This window comes from Phyllobates terribilis, unplaced genomic scaffold (genome assembly GCF_046119375.1).
Source record: "Phyllobates terribilis strain yellow unplaced genomic scaffold, ASM4611937v1 Scaffold_4__5_contigs__length_816908805, whole genome shotgun sequence".
Classification (NCBI taxonomy): domain Eukaryota; kingdom Metazoa; phylum Chordata; class Amphibia; order Anura; family Dendrobatidae; genus Phyllobates; species Phyllobates terribilis.
Genome location: NW_027362764.1, coordinates 782,384,794 through 782,409,720, shown reverse-complemented (window position 1 = coordinate 782,409,720; position 24,927 = coordinate 782,384,794). Strand labels below are relative to the sequence as shown.

At 50.7% G+C, this 24,927-nt stretch overlaps 1 protein-coding gene across 2 annotated transcripts in view; it reads left to right on the top strand.

The window, feature by feature from the left end:
* LOC141266062 (uncharacterized) overlaps nt 1-7,025 on the top strand; it is a 138,509-nt gene extending 131,484 nt beyond the window's left edge. Inside the window, exons 4-5 of one of the 2 annotated variants that reach the window (XM_073679937.1) lie at nt 2,075-2,154; nt 6,596-7,025. In XM_073679937.1, coding sequence (XP_073536038.1) covers nt 2,075-2,154; nt 6,596-6,607 — 92 coding nt within the window. In that variant the 3' untranslated portion in view covers nt 6,608-7,025. Of the gene's footprint in view, nt 1-2,074; nt 2,155-2,669; nt 3,918-6,595 lie in introns of those variants that run through there. The other variant, XM_073679936.1, reaches the window with a different exon arrangement.
* Nucleotides 7,026-24,927: the final 17,902 nt, after the last annotated feature.

Here is a 24,927-nt window from a genome sequence, read left to right as displayed (position 1 = left end):
AGCAGTATTATAGTAGTTATATTCTTGTACATAGGGGGCAGTATTTTAGTAGTTATATTCTTGTACATAGGAGCAGTATTATAGTAGTTATATTCTTGTACATAGGGGACAGTATTATAGTAGTTATATTCTTCTACATAGCGGCAGCATTATAGTAGTTATATTCTTATACATAGGAGCAGTATTATAGTAGTTATATTCTTGTACATAGGGGCAGTATTATAGTAGTTATATTCTTGTACATAGGGGCAATATTATAGCACTTATATTCTTGTACATAGGGGGCAGTATTATACTAGTTATATTCTTGTACATAGCGGCAGTATTATAGTAGTGATATTCTTGTACATAGGGGCAGTATTATAATAGTTATATTCTTGTACATAGGGGCAGTATTATAGTAGTTATATTCTTGTACATAGGGGGCAGTATTATAGTAGTTATATTCTTGTACATAAGGGCAGTATTATAGTAGTTATATTCTTGTACATAGGAGCAGTATTATAGTAGTTATATTCTTGTACATAGGGGCAGTATTATAGTAGTTATATTATTGTACATAGGAGCATTATTATAGTAGTTATATTCTTGTATATAGGGGCAGTATTATAGTAGTTATATTCTTGCATATAGGACCAGTATTATAGTAGTTATATTCTTGTACATAGGGGGCAGTATTATAGTAGTTATATTCTTGTAGATAGGGAGCAGTATTATAGTAGTTATATTCTTGTACATAGGGGGCAGTATTATAGTAGTTATATTCTTGTACATAGGAGCAGTATTATAGTAGTTATATTCTTGTACATAGGGGACAGTATTATAGTAGTTATATTCTTCTACATAGCGGCAGCATTATAGTAGTTATATTCTTATACATAGGAGCAGTATTATAGTAGTTATATTCTTGTACATAGGGGCAGTATTATAGTAGTTATATTCTTGTACATAGGGGCAATATTATAGCACTTATATTCTTGTACATAGGGTGCAGTATTATACTAGTTATATTCTTGTACATAGGGGCAGTATTATAGTAGTGATATTCTTGTACATAGGGGCAGTATTATAATAGTTATATTCTTGTACATAGGGGCAGTATTATAGTAGTTATATTCTTGTACATAGGGGGCAGTATTATAGTAGTTATATTCTTGTACATAGGGGCAGTATTATAGTAGTTATATTCTTGTACATAGTAGCAGTATTATAGTAGTTATATTCTTGTACATAGGAGCAGTATTATAGTAGTTATATTCTTGTACATAGGGGCAGTATTATAGTAGTTATATTATTGTACATAGGAGCATTATTATTGTAGTTATATTCTTGTATATAGGGGCAGTATTATAGTAGTTATATTCTTGCACATAGGACCAGTATTATAGTAGTTATATTCTTGTACATAGGGGGCAGTATTATAGTAGTTATATTCTTGTAGATAGGGAGCAGCATTATAGTAGTTATATTCTTGTACATAGGGGCAGTATTATAGTAGTTATATTATTGTACATAGGAGCATTATTATAGTAGTTATATTCTTGTATATAGGGGCAGTATTATAGTAGTTATATTCTTGCACATAGGACCAGTATTATAGTAGTTATATTCTTGTACATAGGAGCAGTATTATAGTAGTTATATTCTTGTATATAGGGGGCAGTATTATAGTAGTTATATTCCTGTACATAGGAGTAGTATTATAGTAGTTATATTCTTGTACATAGGGGGCAGTATTATAGTAGTTATATTCTTGTACATAGGAGCAGTATTATAGTAGTTATATTCTTGTACATAGGGGCAGTATTATAGTAGTTATATTCTTGTACATAGGGGGCATTATTATAGTAGTTATATTCTTGTACATAAGGGGCAGTATTATAGTAGTTATATTCTTGCACATAGGGGGCAGTGTTATAATAGTTATTTTATCATATCTATGGAGCAGTATTATATTAACTATATTTCTGAACATACAGTAGGGGGCAGTATTACGGTAGATTCTTGCATTTTATTTGTAGATATTGTAGCATGTTTTATAGTCTGATATAACAATAGTAGGGTTTTTCTGCAGGGAGGATGATATTACGGGTGACATTGGATTCTTCTCCCTCCACCAACTTTGCCGTTGCAATGAGAGAACTTTTACAGCGGGTAATTCTACTTTTTTATGAACTCATTTGTTGCTAGGAGAATTTAGTGACATTATTGCAGTATTATAAGATGTTATTTGCCGAAGGAATATTGTACAGTAGTTATTGGAAGAATTAAATTCATATCCATCCTTGCTTCTTCCCAGCACATACCCCAACTCTTGCACTTACTTTATGACGCCTGCACTTGTATCACTGCGGGGTTTACGCTGCATTATCATAATAGCAATATTTGGATTATTTATTGCAAATCGTGATCATTTCTAGTAGTTCTATAGGCTACGCTTCCTATTTATTATTGAGTATCACAAGATAATAAATTCTCTATTTGCACGGTCACGCACCCTACAGTCTTGGTATTCGCACTTTGAGCAAATAGAACTCGGAAAAGTGCATTTGGAAGTTGTAGTAAGTGTGCTGACCACTAGGAGGCAGTGTCCCCTAGGATAATATCTCGCCTATCATTGTGTTTTAAATTTATTCCCTATTACAATAATGGAAAATCTTCTTTCCCAGACTTGTCTCCTCCTCGATCAGGAAATTCCCGTAGAAGATGTGACTTTGTCCTGGACAGAGCAGAAGATGTTCCTACCGTGCGTCACCGTCATGGGAATCGGATTCTAGATCGCTCTTCAGAGAATATGATAAATAATAATTTAAAAAAAAAACATTAAAGAGGTTTTTTGGGACTATAATACTGATTGCCAGCCCTTAGGATTGGCGATTAACTTTTACACCCCCCCGTTCATCACTTTTTTTGCACTTTTTTTTTCTCGAGACAAAAAAAAAAAAAGGTTAAAATGGTAAAAAAAAAAAAAAAAAGATAAAAATTTGCCAAAAAAAAAGTAATAGACAAATAGAAAAAGGAGCAGGATTCACCGTTTGAGTTTAAGTCGCTTTTCTTCTACAATTTGTTTACGTTTTTGCAGCAAAAATCTTAAAAATTGCTCACGTGTTTCATGACTTTAGAGCCGCCTGTTGGGCTTAAAATAATGGAATAGTCGCTCAAAAAAATAAATAATTAAATATACATTTTTATTGGATGTATAATATTAAAATTCATAAAATGAATGGAGAGCAAATCAGAATCAAAGTTGATGCAAAAAGCATCAGATGAGGAGGCAACATTCACGGCCAGTACAAAATCTGTATATAGTAAAGGTCATACTTTGAGAACATAATATCATGTGAGACCTCTACATAAAAGGTTTATAGAAGTGGAATTAAGGATGAGGTAAGGAGGAAAGACCCCCCGACATCTTATGTTAAATGTATAAAATACCAAAGTTTCGGTTTCCATGTGAATAATTAGACTAACAAAACTCCAACGCACGTTTCGCCTTGGCTTTCTCAGGGGGTAATTATTGTGAGAATGAAGTCGCTATTTAAACTAGCTCTAACCAATGAAGATGATGATGGTATCAGGTGGAGGATTTGATGAGTTCATGGTCTGTAAATTGGCCGGCACAATAACGTAGTGCTCCATACTATGGGTGCTGGAAATTACGATATCGCTCCAGGTGGAATGCAGGTTACAGTAATGTCTCCTGGAAGTGAGGTGCGCGCTCAAAGTTTGAGCCCCGTGGGGTACATCAGGTCGAATGTGCGCAGGCGGAAATAGCGCCAGTGATCCACAGTGCAGCGCACGTCATCAAAGGGCAGGGAAAGCATTCGAATGGGACGTACACCGACCAGAGAAGACATGCGCCATCCAAATGAGAGCGGCACACAAAGAATAGATAGCAAGGAAAATATGCGTTCCAGGGATGGGTTTGGCACTGGGTTTGGATATAAAAGACTGCAATGAGAAGTCCACATAATATATAAGAAGTGATAACATTATATGCAAATAATAAAAAAATATATAAAAAGGCCTCATAAATAATGTACAAAAAGGTGAACTAATATATATACATATAAAATAGATAAATATATAAATGTGCCATAAGCAATGTACCAAAAACAATGGTGCGAATGATCCCAAATAAAGAATATAGAGAATAATAAAAAAAACACGGCATACGAGCGCACAGGTGAGAGCAAAATATCAGATAATATGGTTTATGCGGACGTGTCTCAAGCTAATAAAAGGCAGCCGAAGTCTAACCGATCCTATAGTGATAATAGATAAATTGTAGGATCCAGAGATGGTGTGAAGACGATGTAATACCATGATGAGTATCAGGCGTTGGGAAGGGGCAGTGAGTGATGAAAACATCAAAAAATATATTATCCGATGAACTAATGGGAAAAAAAAAGAAAGAAAAAAAAGATTAATAATCATAAAAACAATGAAAAGCATCACAATGGTATGTAAAAGACGGAACGAACAGGTGTTTGTTAAAGCTGACAGTCATTCACATTGAATATCCATCTTGCTTCGATTTGAGCCGGACGACTTCTTATGTTTCCGCCGCTCTGTCAGTCCTTCTCGCTAATAGCAAAGAATCATCACAAATGTGAAGGAGTTTGAAGCGTCTCAGAAGAGTTTTCAGTGATATGAAGTCACGCATCTCTCGTGCCGCTGGAATATCTAACACTCACCCGACGACTTAGTTCCCTGTTTTTCAAAGGATTCTTCATCTGAGCAGATTCTGCACATGCTCAGAAATCATCCAATTGGAATGTGAGGAAGTGTCATGCCGGAATGTATTTTCCAATCATTCTCCTATTATTCACCTGTAGAAGGATATATGGAAACTAGATTTTGGTTCTACTCATTTTGGAGGTTGAGTGTATTTTCATCTATATTTTCCTTAAATGGGTCATGAAGAGACTTAAGATCCTCAGCTGACCCCTGCCAAATGCAGAGGACATCGTCAATATAACGACCCCAAAAATGAACCTTTTTAATTAATGGTATTGGTAAAGTGAAGTTTTTTCTCTCGCACAGCCCCTTGAAACAAATTGGCCTATGAGGGGGTAAATGCCGTACCCATAGCTGTGCCCTGGAGCTGGAGGTAGATGAAGAGATAGGCAGGGAAATAAGAAGAAATTGTAAGTATATATTCCAAGAGTTTCACAATGAAAGGGATTATCTAGGACTTTGTGTATGGGGCTAAGAACTAACTGGCCGGTAGTTGTTACTATCTGCCTGTTCTGGACGATCTTTGTCAGCTCAGCCAGTGATTCTGCACTGTCGACAGGGCATCACTACCAATGCCTTGCTGATTGACAGCCAGCTCCCCTCAATTAGGTAGCATGGCATCATCTGTCAATCAGCATGATATTTAAAGTGACACCTTATCAACAAAGCAGAGAGGAAAAGAAGACGCTGCTCTGTCCACGTGATGTCAGCAAGAGTAGAGGAATCATCGGCAAGAACGCTCTGAGCCAGCAGAAATCATCGCTGGGCAGAACAGGCCGGTAGTTCGTAACTACCGGCCTGTTCGTTTTTAGCCCCATAAGCGAAAATAATAACAGTCGTGGATAACCCCTTTAAATCACAGAGCTCATCCTTAATGTGGGACACAAAGAAAAGCTGATGAACAACCTTATGTTGGATCGTTGTGTAGAAAGATGCGATGTCACCAATGGCCAAAAACATGTCTTCTCCCAAGTGTAGGACATCGATAGTCCGTAAGACATTACCTGAATATTTGAGATATGATGGTAAAGTTTCAACTGAGGGTGAAGGATGCGACCGCGGTGCTTATATAATTATTCACACCTTATTATTTCCCAAAATGACCGTACCGGGGATGGGCAGGTTGTATTTTATGTCATTTGGCAGCAGATAAAATGTAGCAATGGCGGAATGTTCATGGATAGAATCTTACACTTCCTGCCTGTCCAGTTCTGTGGTAGATGAAAGGATTACAAGCGAGTCCTCGGAAACATTCACAATCCCGCACTTGCCTACAGGCTTCTTACAGTTTTTATGATGACTTTTTTTTACTGTTTTCCAGTCGTTTATTTTTCCTCTCCGCTGAATTTTTGAACCTCCCGCGTTTTGGTTTTTTTAAAAGCAAAAATGATGGCAAAACGTTTCAAACTGACTTGTACTGTAATAACCTCCTGCTGACAGATTCCCATTAAAGAATATGAGCATCTTCACCTCAATTTTTTTTTTTCGGATACTCAGAAATACTTTTTGCGAAAGGGTTTTAAATGTTTGTCTTCTACATCCTCAGTGTATCACAGTACATAGGAGAGTTCAGAACAGATCCGTCAGCGAGCTTCTCCTTCTCCTGAATGATTCCTTGAAGTTTATTTAGGACTATTTGCCAGAAATCAGCTTAGAAGATTGTTCAGGAGAAGAAGGCGCTCACTGAGGATTCACTGGTAACTGCAGCGGTCTTAATCCTGCTGCCGATCATCAATGATTGGGTGCATTGGGGGAAAGCTGGCGCTGGAGCAGAGCGGTGCTTTACGTCACTCCAGCTGACTCCTGGCATTGAGCTCTATGATCTCAGTCGTCTGTACCGCTGTTTGGCCTCCAGATCCCCGGATGATCATTTATGGTGCTGCCGAGGCTTCCGGGATCCAGTTATGACCTGGATGTGATCACTGCAATCAAGAAGAGAAAACACTTATAATCTGCGCTCACTTCTATGGTCACCATCTTCTATTGCTTGTCCCACAGGTCATAAACCTGAAGTTGTAGTTCTAAAATACTCTGTGCTGCTGCACCCCTTCTCCTTTTACTATGTAACTCTTGGTCTATGACTTCATAAAAGATCAGCGTACGCATAAAATACTCTGTGCTGCTGTGGGAAGAGCTACTTCCCCCCTTTAACACTCAGTTTATGACCTTCCCAAATGATCTGCTTCATCCCTTGTCTGAAATACTATGACTATGTAACATGTAATAAATTGTCTACTCCTGAAATACTCTGTGCTGCTTGAGATACTCTGTGCTGCTGCGGGATCTGCTCCTTGTACTATGACTATGTAACATACAATAAATTGAGTACTCCTGAAATACTCTGTGCTGTTGTATGTCCTGTTGTTCCTTTCACTCTCTAACTCACAGTTTGTGACCTACTATGTCATCAACACACTCATCTGAAGTACTCTGTGCTGCTGTGGACTTTGCTGCTTTCCCCCTGTAACTCTCATCTTGTGATCTCTATAAGATCTGCACACATACAGACTAATACCAGTGTCCTCTTTGAGTGATGTCTCCCTTCCCCGGTCCAGTGTGAATGACTGTCCCTCCTCCCTGATCCTCTGTGAGTGATAGTCCCCCCCTCCCCGGTCCTCTGTGTGTGACCGTCCCCCCTCCCCGGTCGTCTGTGAGTGATCTCCCCCCTCCCCGGTCCTCTGTGAGCGACTGTCCCCCCTCCACCGTCCTCTGTGAGGGACTGTCCCCCCTCCCCGGTCCTCTGTGACCAACCGTCCCCCTCCCAGGTACTCAGTAAGTTATCTCCCCCCTCCCCGGTCCTCTGTGAGCGACAGTCTCCCCTCCCCGGTCCTCTGTGAGCGACCGTCCCCCCTCCCCGGTCCTCTGTGAGCAACCGTCCCCCTCCCAGGTACTCTGTAAGTGATCTCCCCCCTCCCCGGTCCTCTGTGTGCGACTGTCACCCCTCCCCGGTCCTCTTTGAGCCACTGTCCCCCTCCTCGGTCCTTTGTGAGCTACTGTCCCCCCTCCCCGGTCCTCTGTGAGCAACCGTCCCCCTCCCAGGTACTCTGTAAGTGATCTCCCCCCTCCCCGGTCCTCTGTGTGCGACTGTCACCCCTCCCCGGTCCTCTTTGAGCCACTGTCCCCCCTCCTCGGTCCTCTGTGAGCTACTGTCCCCCCTCCCCGGTCCTCTGTGTGCGACTGTCCTTCCTCCCCTTCCCTGTGAGCGACTGTCCCCCCTCCCCGGTCCTCTATGAGTGACTGTCCTCGGTCCTCTGTGAGCGACTGTCCCCCCTCCCTGGTTGTCTGTGAGTGACTGTCCCCCATCCCCGGTCCTCTGTGATTGACTGTCCCCCCTCCCCGGTCCTCTATGAGTGACTGTCCCCGGTCCTCTGTGAGTGATGTCCCCCCTCCCCGGTCCACACAGCGACGCTCTAACCTCACAGGACTCCAATACTAATAATAGCACCGACCAAAATATCAGCCACAAAAGAGCAGGTGAAACTGTCACAACACCTCTGCGCTGGGAAATTCTCCCCGCAGAACCGGTTCTGCTCACAGAGGAGGCGCTGAGTGCAGAGAGCGGCCGAGATCAGAGACCGCAGGACAGAGTGACCACGGGACAGAGCGACCGCGGGACAGAGCGACCTCAGCACAGAGCGACGGCAGGACAGAGCGACCGCAGGACAGAGCGACCTCAGGACAGAGCGACGGCAGGACAGAGCGACCTCAGCACAGAGCGACGGCAGGACAGAGCGACGGCAGGACAGAGCGACCTCAGGACAGAGCGACCGCAAGACAGAGCGACCGCGGGACAGAGCGACCTCAGCACAGAGCGACGGCAGGACAGAGCGACCGCAGGACAGAGCGACCGCAGGACAGAGCGACCGCAGGACAGAGCGACCTCAGCACAGAGCGACGGCAGGACAGAGCGACGGCAGGACAGAGCGACCTCAGGACAGAGCGACCGCAAGACAGAGCGACCGCGGGACAGAGCGACCGCAGGACAGAGCGACCGCAGGACAGAGCGACCTCAGGGCAGAGCGACGGCAGGACAGAGCGACCTCAGGACAGAGCGACCTCAGGACAGAGCGACCGCAGGACAGAGCGACCGCAAGACAGAGCGACCGCGGGACAGAGCGACCTCAGGGCAGAGCGACCTCAGGGCAGAGCGACGGCAGGACAGAGCGACCTCAGGACAGAGCGACCGCAAGACAGAGCGACCGCGGGACAGAGCGACCGCAGGACAGAGCGACCGCAGGACAGAGCGACCGCAGGACAGAGCGACCGCAGCACAGAGCGACCTCAGGGCAGAGCGACGGCAGGACAGAGCGACCTCAGGACAGAGCGACCTCAGGACAGAGCGACCTCAGGACAGAGCGACCGCAAGACAGAGCGACCGCGGGACAGAGCGACCGCAGGACAGAGCGACAGCGGGACAGAGCGACCGCGGGACAGAGCGACCGCAGGACAGAGCGACCTCAGGACAGAGCGACCTCAGGACAGAGCGACCGCGGGACAGAGCGACCGCAGGACAGAGCGACCTCAGCACAGAGCGACGGCAGGACAGAGCGACCGCAGGACAGAGCGACCGCAGGACAGAGCGACCGCAGGACAGAGCGACCTCAGCACAGAGCGACGGCAGGACAGAGCGACGGCAGGACAGAGCGACCTCAGGACAGAGCGACCGCAAGACAGAGCGACCGCGGGACAGAGCGACCGCAGGACAGAGCGACCGCAGGACAGAGCGACCTCAGGGCAGAGCGACGGCAGGACAGAGCGACCTCAGGACAGAGCGACCGCAGGACAGAGCGACCGCAGGACAGAGCGACCGCAAGACAGAGCGACCGCGGGACAGAGCGACCTCAGGGCAGAGCGACCTCAGGGCAGAGCGACGGCAGGACAGAGCGACCTCAGGACAGAGCGACCTCAGGACAGAGCGACCGCAAGACAGAGCGACCGCGGGACAGAGCGACCGCAGGACAGAGCGACCGCAGGACAGAGCGACCGCAGGACAGAGCGACCGCAGCACAGAGCGACCTCAGGGCAGAGCGACGGCAGGACAGAGCGACCTCAGGACAGAGCGACCTCAGGACAGAGCGACCGCAAGACAGAGCGACCGCGGGACAGAGCGACCGCAGGACAGAGCGACCGCAGGACAGAGCGACCGCAGGACAGAGCGACCTCAGGACAGAGCGACCTCAGGACAGAGCGACGGCAGGACAGAGCGACCTCAGGACAGAGCGACGGCAGGACAGAGCGACCTCAGGACAGAGCGACAGCAGGACAGAGCGACCTCAGGACAGAGCGACGGCAGGACAGAGCGACCTCAGGACAGAGCGACCGCAAGACAGAGCGACCGCGGGACAGAGCGACCGCAGGACAGAGCGACCTCAGGACAGAGCGACCTCAGGACAGAGCGACCTCAGGACAGAGCGACCGCGGGACAAAGTGACTGCAGGACAGAGCGACCGCAGGACAGAGTGACCTCAGGACAGAGTGACCTCAGGACAGAGCGACCGCAGGACAGAGCGACCGCGGGACAGAGCGACCGCAGGACAGAGCGACCGCAGGACAGAGCGACCTCGGGACAGAGCGACCGCGGGACAGAGCCACCGCGGGACAGAGCGACCGCGGGACAGAGCGACCTCAGGACAGAGCGACAGCGGGACAGAGCGACCGCGGGACAGAGCGACAGCGGGACAGAGCGACCGCGGGACACAGCGACCTCAGGACAGAGCGACCGCAGGACAAAGCGACTTCAGGACAGAGTGACCTCAGGACAAAGCGACCGCGGAACAGAGCGACCGCAGGACAGAGCGACCTCAGGACAGAGCGACCGCGGAACAGAGCGACCGCGGGACAGAGCGACCTCAGGACAGAGCGACCGCAGGACAAAGCGACTTCAGGACAGAGCGACCTCAGGACAGAGCGACCGCGGAACAGAGCGACCGTAGGACAGAGCGACCTCAGGACAGAGCGACCGCGGAACAGAGCGACCGCAGGACAAAGCGACCGCAGGACAGAGCGACCTCAGGACAGAGCGACCTCAGGACAGAGCGACCGCAGGACAGAGCGACCGCAGGACAGAGCGATCTGAGGACAGAGCGACCGCAGGCCAGAGCGACCTCAGGACAGAGCGACCTCAGGACAGAGCGACCTCAGGAAAGAGCGACCGCAGGACAGAGCGACCGCAGGACAGAGCGACCGCAGGACAGAGTGAGAGCAGGACAGAGCGGCCGAGCACAGAGACCGCAGGACAGAGCGACCGCAGGACAGAGCGACCGCAGGACAGAGCGACCTCAGGACAGAGTGACCTCAGGACAGAGCGACAGCAGGACAGAGCGACCGCAGGACAGAGCGACCTCAGGACAGAGTGACCTCAGGACAGAGCGACCTCAGGACAGAGCGACCTCAGGACAGAGTGACCGCAGAACAGAGCGACCGCAGGACAAAGCGACAGCGAACGCAGGACAGAGCGACCTCAGGACAGAGCGACCTCAGGACAGAGCGACCTCAGGACAGAGAGACCTCAGGACAGAGCGACCTCAGGACAGAGCGACCACTGGACAGAGCGACCGCAGGACAGAGCAACCTCAGGACAGAGCGATCTCAGGAAAGAGCGACCGCAGGACAGAGCGACAGCAGGACAGAGTGACAGCAGGACAGAGCGGCCGAGCACAGAGACCGCAGGACAGAGCGACCTCAGGACAGAGCAACCACAGGACAGAGCGACCTCAGGACAGAGCGACCTCAGGACAGAGTGACCGCAGAACAAAGCGACCTCAGGACAGAGCGACCTCAGGACAGAGCGACCTCAGGACAGAGCGACCTCAAGACAGAGCGACCGTGGAACAGAGCGACCGCAGGACAAAGCGACCTCCGGACAGAGCGACCGCGGAACAGAGCGACCGCAGGACAGAGCGACCTCAGGACAGAGTGACCTCAGGACAAAGCGACAGCGACCTCCGGACAGAGCGACCGCGGAACAGAGCGACCACAGGACAGAGCGACCTCAGGACAGAGCGACCGCGGAACAGAGCGACCGCAGGACAAAGCGACCTCAGCACAGAGTGACCTCAGGACAAAGCGACAGCGACCTCAGGACAGAGCGACTGCAGGACAGAGAGACCGCAGGACAGAGAGACCGCAGGACAGAGCGACCGCAGGCCAGAGCGACGTCAGGACAGAGCGGCCTCAGGACAGAGCGACCTCAGGAAAGAGCGACCTCAGGAAAGAGCGACCGCAGGAAAGAGCGACCGCAGGAAAGAGCGACCGCAGGACAGAGAGACCACAGGAGAGAGTGAGAGCAGGACAGAGCGGCCGAGCACAGAGACCGCAGGACAGAGCGACCTCAGGACAGAGCGACCGCAGAACAGAGCGACCGCAGGACAGAGCGACCGCAGGACAGAGCGACCTCAGGACAGAGCGACCTCAGGACGGAGCGACCTCAAGACGGAGCGACCTCAGGACAGAGCGACCTCAGGACAGAGCGACAGCAGGACAGAGTGACAGCAGGACAGAGCGGCCGAGCACAGAGACCGCAGGACAGAGTGAACTCAGGACAGAGCAACCACAGGACAGAGCGATCTGAGGACAGAGCGACCGCAGGACAGAGCAACCTCAGGACAGAGCGACCGCAGGACAAAGCGACCGCAGGACAGAGTGACCTCAGGACAAAGCGACAGCGACCTCAGGACAGAGCAAGCGCGGAACAGAGCGACCGCAGGACAGAGCGACCTCAAGACAGAGCGACCGTGGAACAGAGCGACCGCAGGACAAAGCGACCTCAGGACAGAGTGACCTCAGGACAAAGCGACAGCGACCTCCGGACAGAGCGACCGCAGAACAGAGCGACCGCAGGACAGAGAGACCGCAGGACAGAGCGATCAGAGGACAGAGCGACCGCAGGCCAGAGCGACCTCAGGACAGAGCGACCGCGGAACAGAGCGACCGCAGGACAAAGCGACCTCAGGACAGAGTGACCTGAGGACAAAGCGACAGCGACCTCAGGACAGAGCGACCGCAGGACAGAGGGACCGCAGGACAGAGCGATCAGAGGACAGAGCGACCTCAGGACAGAGTGACCTCAGGACAAAGCGACAGCGACCTCAGGACAGAGCGACCGCAGGCCAGAGCGACCTCAGGACAGAGCGGCCTCAGGACAGAGCGACCTCAGGAAAGAGCGACCTCAGGAAAGAGCGACCTCAGGAAAGAGCGACCGCAGGACAGAGCGACCACAGGACAGAGTGAGAGCAGGACAGAGCGGCCGAGCACAGAGACCGCAGGACAGAGCGACCTCAGGACAGAGCGACCTCAGGACAGAGCGACCGCAGGACAGAGCGACCGCAGGACAGAGCGACCTCAGGACAGAGCGACCTCAGGACAGAGTGACCTCAGGACAGAGTGACGGCAGAACAGAGCGACCGCAGGACAAAGCTACAGCGACCTCAGGACAGAGCGACCTCAGGACAGAGTGACCGCAGGACAGAGTGACCGCAGGACAGAGCGACCGCAGGACAGAGCGGCCGAGCACAGAGACTGCAGGACAGAGCGACCTCAGGACAGAGCGACCTCAGGACAGAGCGACAGCAGGACAGAGCGACCTCAGGACAGAGCGACCACAGGACAGAGCGACCTCAGGACAGAGCGACCGCAGAACAGAGCGACCGCAGAACAGAGCGACCGCAGGACAAAGCTACAGCGACCTCAGGACAGAGCGACCTCAGGACAGAGCGACCGCAGGACAGAGCGACCGCAGGACAGAGCGACAGCAGGACAGAGCGGCCGAGCACAGAGACTGCAGGACAGAGCAACCTCAGGACAGAGCGACCGCAGGACAGAGCGACCTCAGGACAGAGCGACCTCAGGACAGAGCAACCTCACGACAGAGCGACCTCAGGACAGAGTGACCGCAGAACAGAGCGACCACAGGACAAAGCGACAGCGACCGCAGGACAGAGCGACCTCAGGACAGAGCGACCTCTGGACAGAGCGACCGCAGGACAGAGCGACCGCAGGACAGAGCGACTGCAGGACAGAGCGACCGCAGGACAGAGCGACAGTAGGACAGAGCGGCCGAGCACAGAGACTGCAGGACAGAGCGACCTCAGGACAGAGCGACTGCAGGACAGAGCAACCTTAGGACAGAGCAATCTGAGGACAGAGCGACCTCAGGACAGAGTGACCTCAGGACAGAGCGATCTGAGGACAGAGTGACCGCAGGACAGAGCGACCGCAGGACAGAGCGACCGCAGGACAGAGCGACCTCAGGAAGAGCGACCTCGGGAAAGAGCGACCTCGGGAAAGAGCGACCTTGGGACAGAGCGATCACGGGACAGAGCGACCTCGGGACAGAGCGACCTCAGGACAGAGCGACCTCAGGACAGAGCGACCGCAGGACAGAGCGACCGAGCACAGAGACCGCAGGACAGAGCAACCTCAGGACAGAGCGACTTCAGGACAGAGCGACCGCAGGACAGAGCGACCGCGGGACAGAGCGACCTCAGGACAGAGCGACCTCAGGACAGAGCGACCTCAGGACTGAGCAACCACAGGACAGAGCGAGCTCAGGACAGAGCGACCTCAGGAGAGAGCGACCTCAGGACAGAGCAACCGCAGGACAGAGCGACCTCAGGACAGATCAACCACAGGACAGAGCGACCTCAGGGCAGAGCGATCTGAGGACAGAGCGACTGCAGGACAGAGCGACCTCAGGACAGAGCGACCTCAGGACAGAGTGACCTCAGGACAAAGAGACAGCGACCTCAGGACAGAGCAACCGCGGAACAGAGCGACCGCAGGACAGAGCGACCTCAAAACAGAGCGACCATGGAACAGAGCGACCGCAGGACAAAGTGACCTCAGGACAGAGTGACCTCAGGACAGAGCAACCACAGGACAGAGCGACCTCAGGGCAGAGCGATCTGAGGACAGAGCGACCGCAGGACAGAGCGACCTCAGGACAGAGCGACCTCAGGACAGAGTGACCTCAGGACAAAGCGACAGCGACCTCAGGACAGAGCAACCGCGGAACAGAGCGACCGCAGGACAGAGCGACCTCAAAACAGAGCGACCATGGAACAGAGCGACCGCAGGACAAAGTGACCTCAGGACAGAGTGACCTCAGGACAAAGCGACAGCAACCTCCGGACAGAGCGACCGCAGGACAGAGCGACCGCAGGACAGAGCGACCTCAGGACAGAGCGACCGCGGAACAGAGCGACCGCAAGACAAAGCGACCTCAGGACAGAGTGACCTCAGGACAAAGCGACAGCGACCTCAGGACAGAGCGACCGCAGGACAGAGCGACCGCAGGACAGAGAGACCGCAGGACAGAGCGACCGCAGGACAGAGCGATCAGAGGACAGAGCGACCGCAGGCCAGAGCGACCTCAGGCCAGAGCGATCTGAGGACAGAGCGACCGCAGGACAGAGCGACCTCAGGACAGAGCAACCGCAGGACAGAGCGACCTCAGGACAGAGCAACCACAGGACAGAGCGACCTCAGGGCAGAGCGATCTGAGGACAGAGCGACCGCAGGACAGAGCGACCTCAGGACAGAGCGACCTCAGGACAGAGTGACCTCAGGACAAAGCGACAGCGACCTCAGGACAGAGCAACCGCGGAACAGAGCGACCGCAGGACAGAGCGACCTCAAAACAGAGCGACCATGGAACAGAGCGACCGCAGGACAAAGTGACCTCAGGACAGAGTGACCTCAGGACAAAGCGACAGCAACCTCCGGACAGAGCGACCGCGGAACAGAGCGACCGCAGGACAGAGCGACCTCAGGACAGAGCGACCGCGGAACAGAGCGACCGCAGGACAAAGCGACCTCAGGACAGAGTGACCTCAGGACAAAGCGACAGCGACCTCAGGACAGAGCGACCGCAGGACAGAGCGACCGCAGGACAGAGAGACCGCAGGACAGAGCGACCGCAGGACAGAGCGATCAGAGGACAGAGCGACCGCAGGCCAGAGCGACCTCAGGCCAGAGCGACCTCAGGACAGAGCGACCTCAGGACAGAGCGACCGCAGGACAGAGCGACCGCAGGACAGAGTGAGAGCAGGACAGAGCGGCCGAGCACAGAGACCGCAGGACAGAGCGACCTCAGGACAGAGCGACCACAGGACAGAGCGACCGCAGGACAGAGCGACTGCAGGACAGAGCGACCGCAGGACAGAGCGACCTCAGGACAGAGCAACCTCAGGACAGAGTGACAGCAGAACAGAGCGACTGCAGGACAGAGCGACCGCAGAACAGAGCGACCTCAGGACAGAGCGACTGCAGGACAGAGCGACCGCAGGACAGAGCGACCTCAGGACAGAGCGACCTCAGGACAGAGTGACAGCAGAACAGAGCGACCGCAGGACAAAGCTACAGCGACCTCAGGACAGAGCGACCTCAGGACAGAGCAACTGCAGGACAGAGCGACCGCAGGACAGAGCGACCGCAGGACAGATTTGGTGATTTTACCCCCCAATATATAACATGCTGGAGAAAAGTTGTAGGTTCAGTTCACTAAGGCTAGCAGTGGTACTGAAACATATCTCCACTCACATATAACAGCAGTAACTCTGTCACATATTCCCCACCTCTGCCCAAAGCTGTGGGTTTGGGCACCTTTAGACACCAAACAGGGAATTCTGGAGAGGGCATCAGCGTTAGCGTGTAACTTCCTGGGTCTTTGTGTGACATGCAGAAGTAGGGCTGTCGCTTCAAAAGCATTCAGCAGCTGTTACAAATAACACAAGCACAGGAGACAGGAAGTGTTGTGCTTCAGGAAGCATGCAGCAACTAGAGGGGTTAACACAGTCACAGGAGACAGGGAGTGCTTTAGCAGAACCCCAGGGGGATTGTGGGGAACTTGTTATTGTAGTCTGGCTGAAGTCAAAGAGAAAAGTAGTGTGCTATCTGTATCTGACAGAAAGCAAATGAACAGGATTCAGATCAGGAGAGAAACTAAACACAGGTAAACGTCCTGAACTAACAGTGCAGAGTATTATTGGGCAGGAAGATAAGGACAGGAATGAATTGTGTCACAGGGATCATCTCCCTTATCAAATCCCCCCCCCCTCCATCTCCATGCAATGATAAAGAAGGAAAAGCCTGTGGTTGTGCATGCATAGAAGTGTGCTGCTAAGAGATCTAATCTATGCTGAATTATGCTACTGAAGAGACTGTAATTGAGCCTTGTGAGGAGACTACTGTATTGTTACTGGAGCTAGTTGCTCAAGAAACTCAGACTGTACTGTAATGAAGATTGTTGCTGTAATATCCCTGAATTGCACTGGACGTGCTTCAGATTAAGTTCCCTGTTAAACTGTTGAAAAAGATTCTTGTCAGATGTGTCTGGTCAGCAATTGAATCTATCGTGTGCCTGAGAGAAGCTGCAGCCTATGGTCTCCTTGAGTAACGGTATCCCCAAGATTCCAAAGAATTCATGAAACCAGTCTTGCCCTATCTGAGCCTAGCGGCGTGCGTGTAACATATGCTCCATGTGAAAATTAAAGTCTTAGGTCTCCAAGAACCTAGTTACCCGGACATGCTTACTCTTCTTTTCCTTCAACCATCTCAAAAGAGGCATGGTCTGACACCAGTTTAAACTTTCAGCCAAGTAGGTTGTCAGGAACATTAATATCAGGAAAATGTTCTTCCATATCTGCCTGACACAGATGTTCAAATGGGTAGAGACCAAATCAGCCCAGGAATGTGTAGGTACCTTTCCAGGGCTGTAACCAAAATCAGGGAGCTGCAGCGCAAAAACACCAGAATGGCAGACTGCCGCTATGCTAAGTGTGATATCAAAATAAAGATAAAATCATAAGGGAAAAAATGGCATAGTCTGCAAGCTTCTGCGATCAACGGGCGTTGAGTTATTGCAGAAGTTAGCGTTTCTAATAAAAATGTACAGGCTGGAGACCGGCCCACATGATGTCACCACAAGGGGCGTTTGGCCAGATCTCCCTTAGGTCTAAAAGAATCTAAGGAGAAGACAGGAGCACTCATTTCCAGGGGGGAATAAGAATTATAAGCAACGGGTCCTGTTCAATAACAGCATATTCCAACCGGAGCGCCCCTCCTCCACCTATATTGAGTCGTCGCAACGAACTTTATAGTGTAAGTTTCACTTTTTATCCTGTTTTATTTTATGTATCTGCATATGTATTTTAATGTCCCCTTTGTAACATCATTGTATATATTTTTCCTAAACACTGCCTCCCTTTTGGATTAAATATAAAGTTTAATGCTTCTTTTGTTCTGTAATCGTTCCCTCCCCCGAAGCCATATACGCTACCAAAAAGCAGGCGTCTGGCCAGGCCTCTATTATATTTCAAACTCGGCCGGTGGTGGCAGAGAGTATTAATAATTGGGCTATCGTGAAGCTGACAGTGACCATACGGAAGGCGTTAAACACGGATTCCAGGCTGTGGAACCCAGGGTGTTGAGCCATACACTCACTGGTCGCTTACCGATACCTACGTAGAGAGTAGTCTGGATCGCGTGCTCGCGACTCCGAACGAAATACGGACAGCGTGACGGCACGGTGAGATATTGTGTGATCTCCCCGGTGTCGTCCTGACTGTGTGTGTGGGTGGAATCCCTGACAAATTGGTGGCAGCAGTGGGATACTGTGTGATCCTGCCGGTGTCGTCCTGACAAATTGTTGGCAGCAGTGGGATATTGTGTGATCCTGCCGGTGCCATCCCTGACAAATTGATGGCAGCGGTGGGATATTACAGAACATGAGTGGCTGGATTGAGCAATCATTCCTGTCACTGAAAACTTGCACGGTACTTGCGAGAATTCTGTGCAGAGTTTTAAGAAATCAGACTCAGTGTTTTAATATTTTTTTCATCTGGGCATTACTATACGTGTAGCAGTTGCATCCCCTCCCTTCTCTTGTTTTTCTGTCCTATCTTTTATTTGGCAATAATGGCTACACGTGGAGAGAACTGGTATCACCTGCAGGTGAAGACCACTATCATCGCCCTCTGTGAGCTGAGGCAGATTGACCCCACGGGCAAAACCAAGGTCCAAATGATTGCTGAACTGCTGCAAGGTGATGCAGAGCCCGTCCGACAGCAGAGCCCTGATGATGGGGCGGCCAGCCAAGGCGCTGCTGCAGGGGTCCCACCTGTGATTGCCAGCCATACCCGCAACCAGGGTAGTGGTTGGAGCAGCTCGATGCAGACGATCGTGACGGACGACTGCAGCTGATCCTGAAATTCCAGGAGCGAGCAGAGCAACAGGCCAAAGCTGACCGAGAGGAGCGCCAGGCCCGAGCTGACCGAGAGGAGCGCCAGGCCCAAGCTAACCGAGAGGCTGAGAGTGCTGAGTGACAAGCTGACCGAGAGGCTGCTGAGCGCCAGGCCCAAGCTGACCGACAACACCAGCTGGAGCTTGCCCGGATCCCGACGGAGTCATCCTCAACGCAGACCCGTGAGTCCAACAGCACCAACTGTTTTAAACCCCGTCCTGAGCACTTCCCTGTGATGGAAAAGGATGGGGACTTGGACACATTTCTGCGAGGCTTTGAAAAGGCCTGCAGACAGTATCAGCTGCCCACGGACCAGTGGGCAAGATATTTAACTCCAGGGCTCCAAGGAAAAGCCTTGGAGGTGTTCGCTTCCCTCCCTCGAGAACAAGATGGAGACTATGAGGCCGTCAAGCAGGCCCTGATAAAAAAGTACCAGCTGACTCCGGAGGTTTACCGGATAAAGTTCAGAGCCCTCCAACGTGGACCACATGACACCTACAGCGATGTGGTAGACAGGCTCAGAACCAACTTTGAGCAGTGGATCCGAGGACTATCAGTCACCACCTTCGAGGACCTGAAGGATCTGATGGTGAAGGACCAGTTTTTTCATCTTTGCCCAGTGGAAGTGAGACAGTTTGTGCTTGACCGGGAGCCGAAGGAAGCCGCCAAAGCAGCCCAGATTGCGGATACCTATGAGGCCAACCGCACACCAGAGGTGTGGAAGTCAGCCACCACCAGCTGGAAAGGGGGTAAGCCTACAACCACCCCCAGTGTTCCAGCCAGCCAGCCCTCAGTGGGTCCTGCCCCTTCTTCCAGAACCTGGACTGCATTTGACTCCCGTAAGTGCTTTACTTGTGACCAAACGGGTCACATCAGCCTTGTCTGGGCCAGAAAGGCAGAAGATGAACCCCACACCTGAGGCCCCAGGGCCTACTGCAGCCATTCTTTTTGTGGGTGGGATGGTTGGCCGGGCCCGGGAGAACTTACAACCCATTTCCGTGGGAAACACAGTCACTGTCGGCCTTAAGGACACTGGCGCAGAACGCACCCTGATCCGCCCTGAGTTTGTGTTACCAGAGGAACTCATTCCTGGGAAGACCCTGACTGTCACCGGGTTTGAGGGTGTCCGCTGTCCCATACCGATGGCCCGAGTTTTCCTGGACTGGGGTGCGGGGAGGGGGTTAAGGGAAGTGGGGGTGTCAGAGAATCTCCCCACTAATGTGTTATTGGGAGCTGATCTGGGACTGTTGGTTGCCCGATACATTCCTGACAACCCTCCCAGATCTGATCTGTCATGTAATGCCACTGTCAAAAATGTGAATGTGATGTCTAATAAAAGTGTGTGTTGTGGTAAAGGGGAACTCAGCCACCTCACCCTGCGGGGTGATGCTGCTGAGGATCCCCTAAAGCGAGCCAGTATAAGTGTTAGGGGCAAGGGGAGCAGGCAAGGACATCAGGAAGCAGGTCATCCCGTGCCGGTGACCAGTGTCACACCAGATGGTAACATGGTCAGTGGTAGCTGCCCCATGACTAGCACAGCTCCAGAGGTGATGTGGAAGGATGGGGAGAAACACGGGGATGATAGGGAAAGTGGTCCCGTGCCGACGACCAGTGTCACGACGGACTGTGACATGGCCGGTCCTAGCTCCCCCCTAGAGAACACAGCTCTCAAGGTAAAAGAGATGGCAGGTAAAAAGGTAGGCCCCACAGCCAGGCAAGGTGACAGGAAAGTGTGTCCCCCTGTCTGTCAGGAGTATGGGAGGAAGGTACCCATAGCCTGTCAGAGGTGTGGAGAAAATGTATCCCAAACCGGTCAGGGTGATCGGAAAGCTGGACCCTCAGGTTGGTGGGCAAGTGGATCTGCGGCTTGTCGGATCAGCAGGAAGGGTGGGCCAGGAGGTGGGCTAAAGGGGCGATCTGTAAATCACCCCTTATGTCACCTCAAAGAGGGGGAGATGTCAGGAACATTAATATCAGGAAAATGTTCTTCCATATCTGCCTGACACAGATGTTCACCCCCTCCCTTATTCCCCTTCTGCTCAGCACAAAAGCCCCAATTAGTCCACGCCTGGTAAATAGTTTATGCAAATACGACCAGCCAAGGAGTGTTATAACTTCATTAGGAAGTAAGCATCTTGTCCCTGAAAGACGCAGGAGGTAATTAAAATGCAGGCTTGCCCTAATTTGCGTGTAACTGTTGAAGCTGCTCCCGAGCTTCAAAGGTGAATTTGCAGACATGATGACTCCGATATGAATTATGAGATATTATGAGTTCCATACGTCCGGCAATAACGAGACCCAAATGGATAGTGACCAAATCAGCCCAGGAATGTGTAGGTACCTTTCCAGGGCTGTAACCAAAATCAGGGAGCTGCAGCGCAAAAACACCAGAATGGCAGACTGCAGCTATGCGAAGTGTGATATCAAAATAAAGATAAAATCATAAGGGAAAAAATGGCATAGTCTGCAAGCTTCTGCGATCAACGGGCGTTGAGTTATTGCAGAAGTTAGCATTTCTAATAAAAATGTACAGGCTAGAGACCGGCCCACATGATGTCACCACAAGGGGTGTGTGGCCAGATCTCCCTTAGGTTTAAAAGAATCTATGGAGAAGACAGGAGCACTCATTGCCAGGGGGGAATAAGAATTATAAGCAACGGGTCCTGTTCAATAACAGCATATTCCAACCGGAGCGCCCCTCCTCCACCTATATTGAGTCGTCGCAGCGAACTTTATAGTGTAAGTTTCACTTTTTATCCTGTTTTATTTTATGTATCTGCATAAGTATTTTAATGTCCCCTTTGTAACATCCTTGTATATATTTTTCCTAAACACTGACTCCCTTTTGGATTAAATATAAAATTTAATAGTTCTGCTTCTTTTATTCTGTAATCGTTCCCTCCCCCGAAGCCATATACGCTACCAAAACGCAGGCGTCCGGCCAGGCCTGTATTATATTTCAAACTCGGCCGGTGGTGGCAGAGAGTATTAATAATTGGGCTATCGTGAAGCTGACAGTGACCGTACGGAAGGCGTTAAACATGGATTCCAGGCTGTGGAACCCAGGGTGTTGAGCCATACGCTCACTGGTCGCTTACCGATACCTACGTAGAGAGTAGTCTGGATTGCATGCTCGCGACTCCGGACGAAATACGGACAGCGTGACGGCACGGTGAGATATTGTGTGATCTCCCCGGTGTCGTCCTGACTGTGTGTGTGGGTGGAATCCCTGACAAATTGGTGGCAGCGGTGGGATACTGTGTGATCCTGCCGGTGTCGTCCTGACATAGGTAATAACTTAGTGGGTCTATGGCCCATTTTATGGCTAAGCATTCTTTCTCCACAATGGCATAAGTTTTCTCGCAGGACGAGAACTTCCAGCTCATATACAGGATGGGATGTTCTTCACCATTTATCTCTTGGGACAGCATGGCTCCTAGGCCAACTTCTGAGGCGTCTGTCTTGACCACAAATTCTGCTCTGCTACCCTTTTGATTACAGTCAGAAATGCCTCAACATCATCCCCTGGGGTCATCTTTTGCATAGCATGCCTTACCGCGTTCCGGACATATGAAACACCACCTGGACTTGGGGGAGGGGCGGTTTCCCTGCTGCGGATCTCCCTTGCCAGGAGGTCCATCTGCCGTTGCTGCTGTTGGATCTGCTGCATCAGGAGTTTATTTGTCTCCTGCTGTACCTGCTGGCTCTGCTCCTGCTGCTCTCGTTGCTGGTGTAGAAGCTCCCAGTGCTGCTGGTGAATGTTCTGCTGGTTCCGCAGGTGCTGATGTTGCTGTTGTTGGCTCTGGAGCAGGTGCTTGAGGAGCTCCTCCATGCTGCCGGACATCTCTGGCTGGCTGGTGGCCTTTACCCAGGACATCCACCAATCTCTGTGGCAGGTACACGTGTTCCTGGAATCTTGCCCGCATTCTCCACCAACTGTGGCAAGACGACTCACTCGCAAATGATAACAGTCCATATGTGTGCGGGTTTGCCTGCACCAATTTGCAGCACACACCAGCTCCTCCTGAGCTGAAGTTCCACGGTCTGGAGACTTGTCTCTTCAAACCCACAACACCCAGAAAAAAAAACAGTGACTGAGCATTTAACTTTGCTCAGTCACACCCTGAGGTGGAGATATGGTGAATGACTTCCTGGCCATCTCTATGTCATTCACAAAAAAAAACTTCCTTCACAATGGTGATTTAACCCCCCAACATATAACATGCTGGAGAAAAGTTGTAGGTTCAGTTCACTAAGGCTAGCTGCTGTAGTGAAACATATCTCCCCTCACATATAACACCAGTGACTCTGTCACACCATGTATAATAGGTGGAGAGAGAGTGAACTTGATGGACCGTGGTCTTTTTTCAAACTTTGTAACTATGATATAGAAATTACAAATACAATAAAAAGTGATGAAAACTTTGTATCTATTCCACGCTACGCAAAAGAGAAAACCAAAAACAACAATCTATCACAAAGCTCCATTTACGGAAGATTAAAAATGTTCCGGGTGTCAGAAAATGGGGACACAAACCAAAATTATGACTCTTGGAAGAAGAGGAGGAAACAGCGAAAGCACAACAAAATAAAATCAATGGTCTAAACAATAGCCGGGACTCACATTTTCTTCAAAGAATTTCTTTATTGATCCAGTAGTGTTAAAGGTTCAAAAATATGGTTGAACACAACAGTACAAAAATTAAAAAGGCAGAAAAGAAATACCCGCTGTGCTCCCAGGCAACATGTTTCAGACCTGCATGGTCCTATGATAAGTTTTGTCTTGTCCGAAACATGTTGCCTGGGAGCGCAGCGGGTATTTCTTTTCCGCCTTTTTAATTTTTGCGCTGTTGTTTTCAAGAGCCAGCTATTGTTTGGACTGTTGTTATTACTGGAGTATCTTGCCATGCACCCGGACAGGTGAGCTGATTGCTCCTTTTTGACACTGAAATAAAATACAAAGGGGTTCATTATTTATAACCCACCCTGTCCTGAGCATGATAACACTGTGACAAACCCTCAGGTTAAAAGGTTTAAAAAGAAAAAAAGTTCCCAAAATTGATAGGACATAGTCAAGTCGGCCATTAGTCCGGACGGCCATTAGTCCGGACGGTCATTAGTCCGGACGGTCATTAGTCCGGATGACAGTAATCCTGATGGTCATTAGTCTGGTCGGTAATTAGTCCGGACGGTCATTAGTCCAGATGACAGTAATCCTGATGGTCATTAGTCCAGTCGGTCATTAGCCCGGATGACATTAGTCCTGATGGTCATTAGCCTGGTCGGTTATTAGCCCAGATGGTCATTAGTCCAGACTGTCATTAGTCCGGAAGGACATTAGTCTGGATGGTCATTAGCCTGGCTGGTTCTTAGACTGGATGGTCATTAGTCCGGTCGGCCATTAGTCCGGTCGGTCATTAGATTAGTCCAGTTGGTCATTAGTCCAGTCGGTCATTAGATTAGTCCAGTCGGCCATTAGTAGTGTTGAGCAAATTTGTTTGGCATTTCAAATTCGTGTTCGGGGTTCCGGCTTGTTCGCGCCCAAAAATCGTCTCCGCCTACGAACATCCCGGATTTGCCACGCTGTTACGCAGCACTAGTTATTAGTCACTAGATGGTGGCCCGATTCTAACGCATCGGGTATTCTAGAATATGTATGAGGCCGACCGGGCGCAATTAGCAGAGCGGTGTTTAAATTGGGCGCCAAAATCGCTGATTGGTCGCGGCCGGCAACCGCGACCAATCAGCAAAGCGGTGTTTAAATTTGGCGCAATATCGATGATTGGTCGCGGGCGGCGGCCGCGACCAATCAGTGAACCGTGTTAGTGAGGACTGGAGAGCGTGTTTAAATTTGGCGCCAAAATCGCTGATTAGTCGCGACCGCGACCAATAAGCAAAGCGGTGTTTCAATTTTGCGCCAATAATGCTGATTGGTCGCGTTTGCAGGC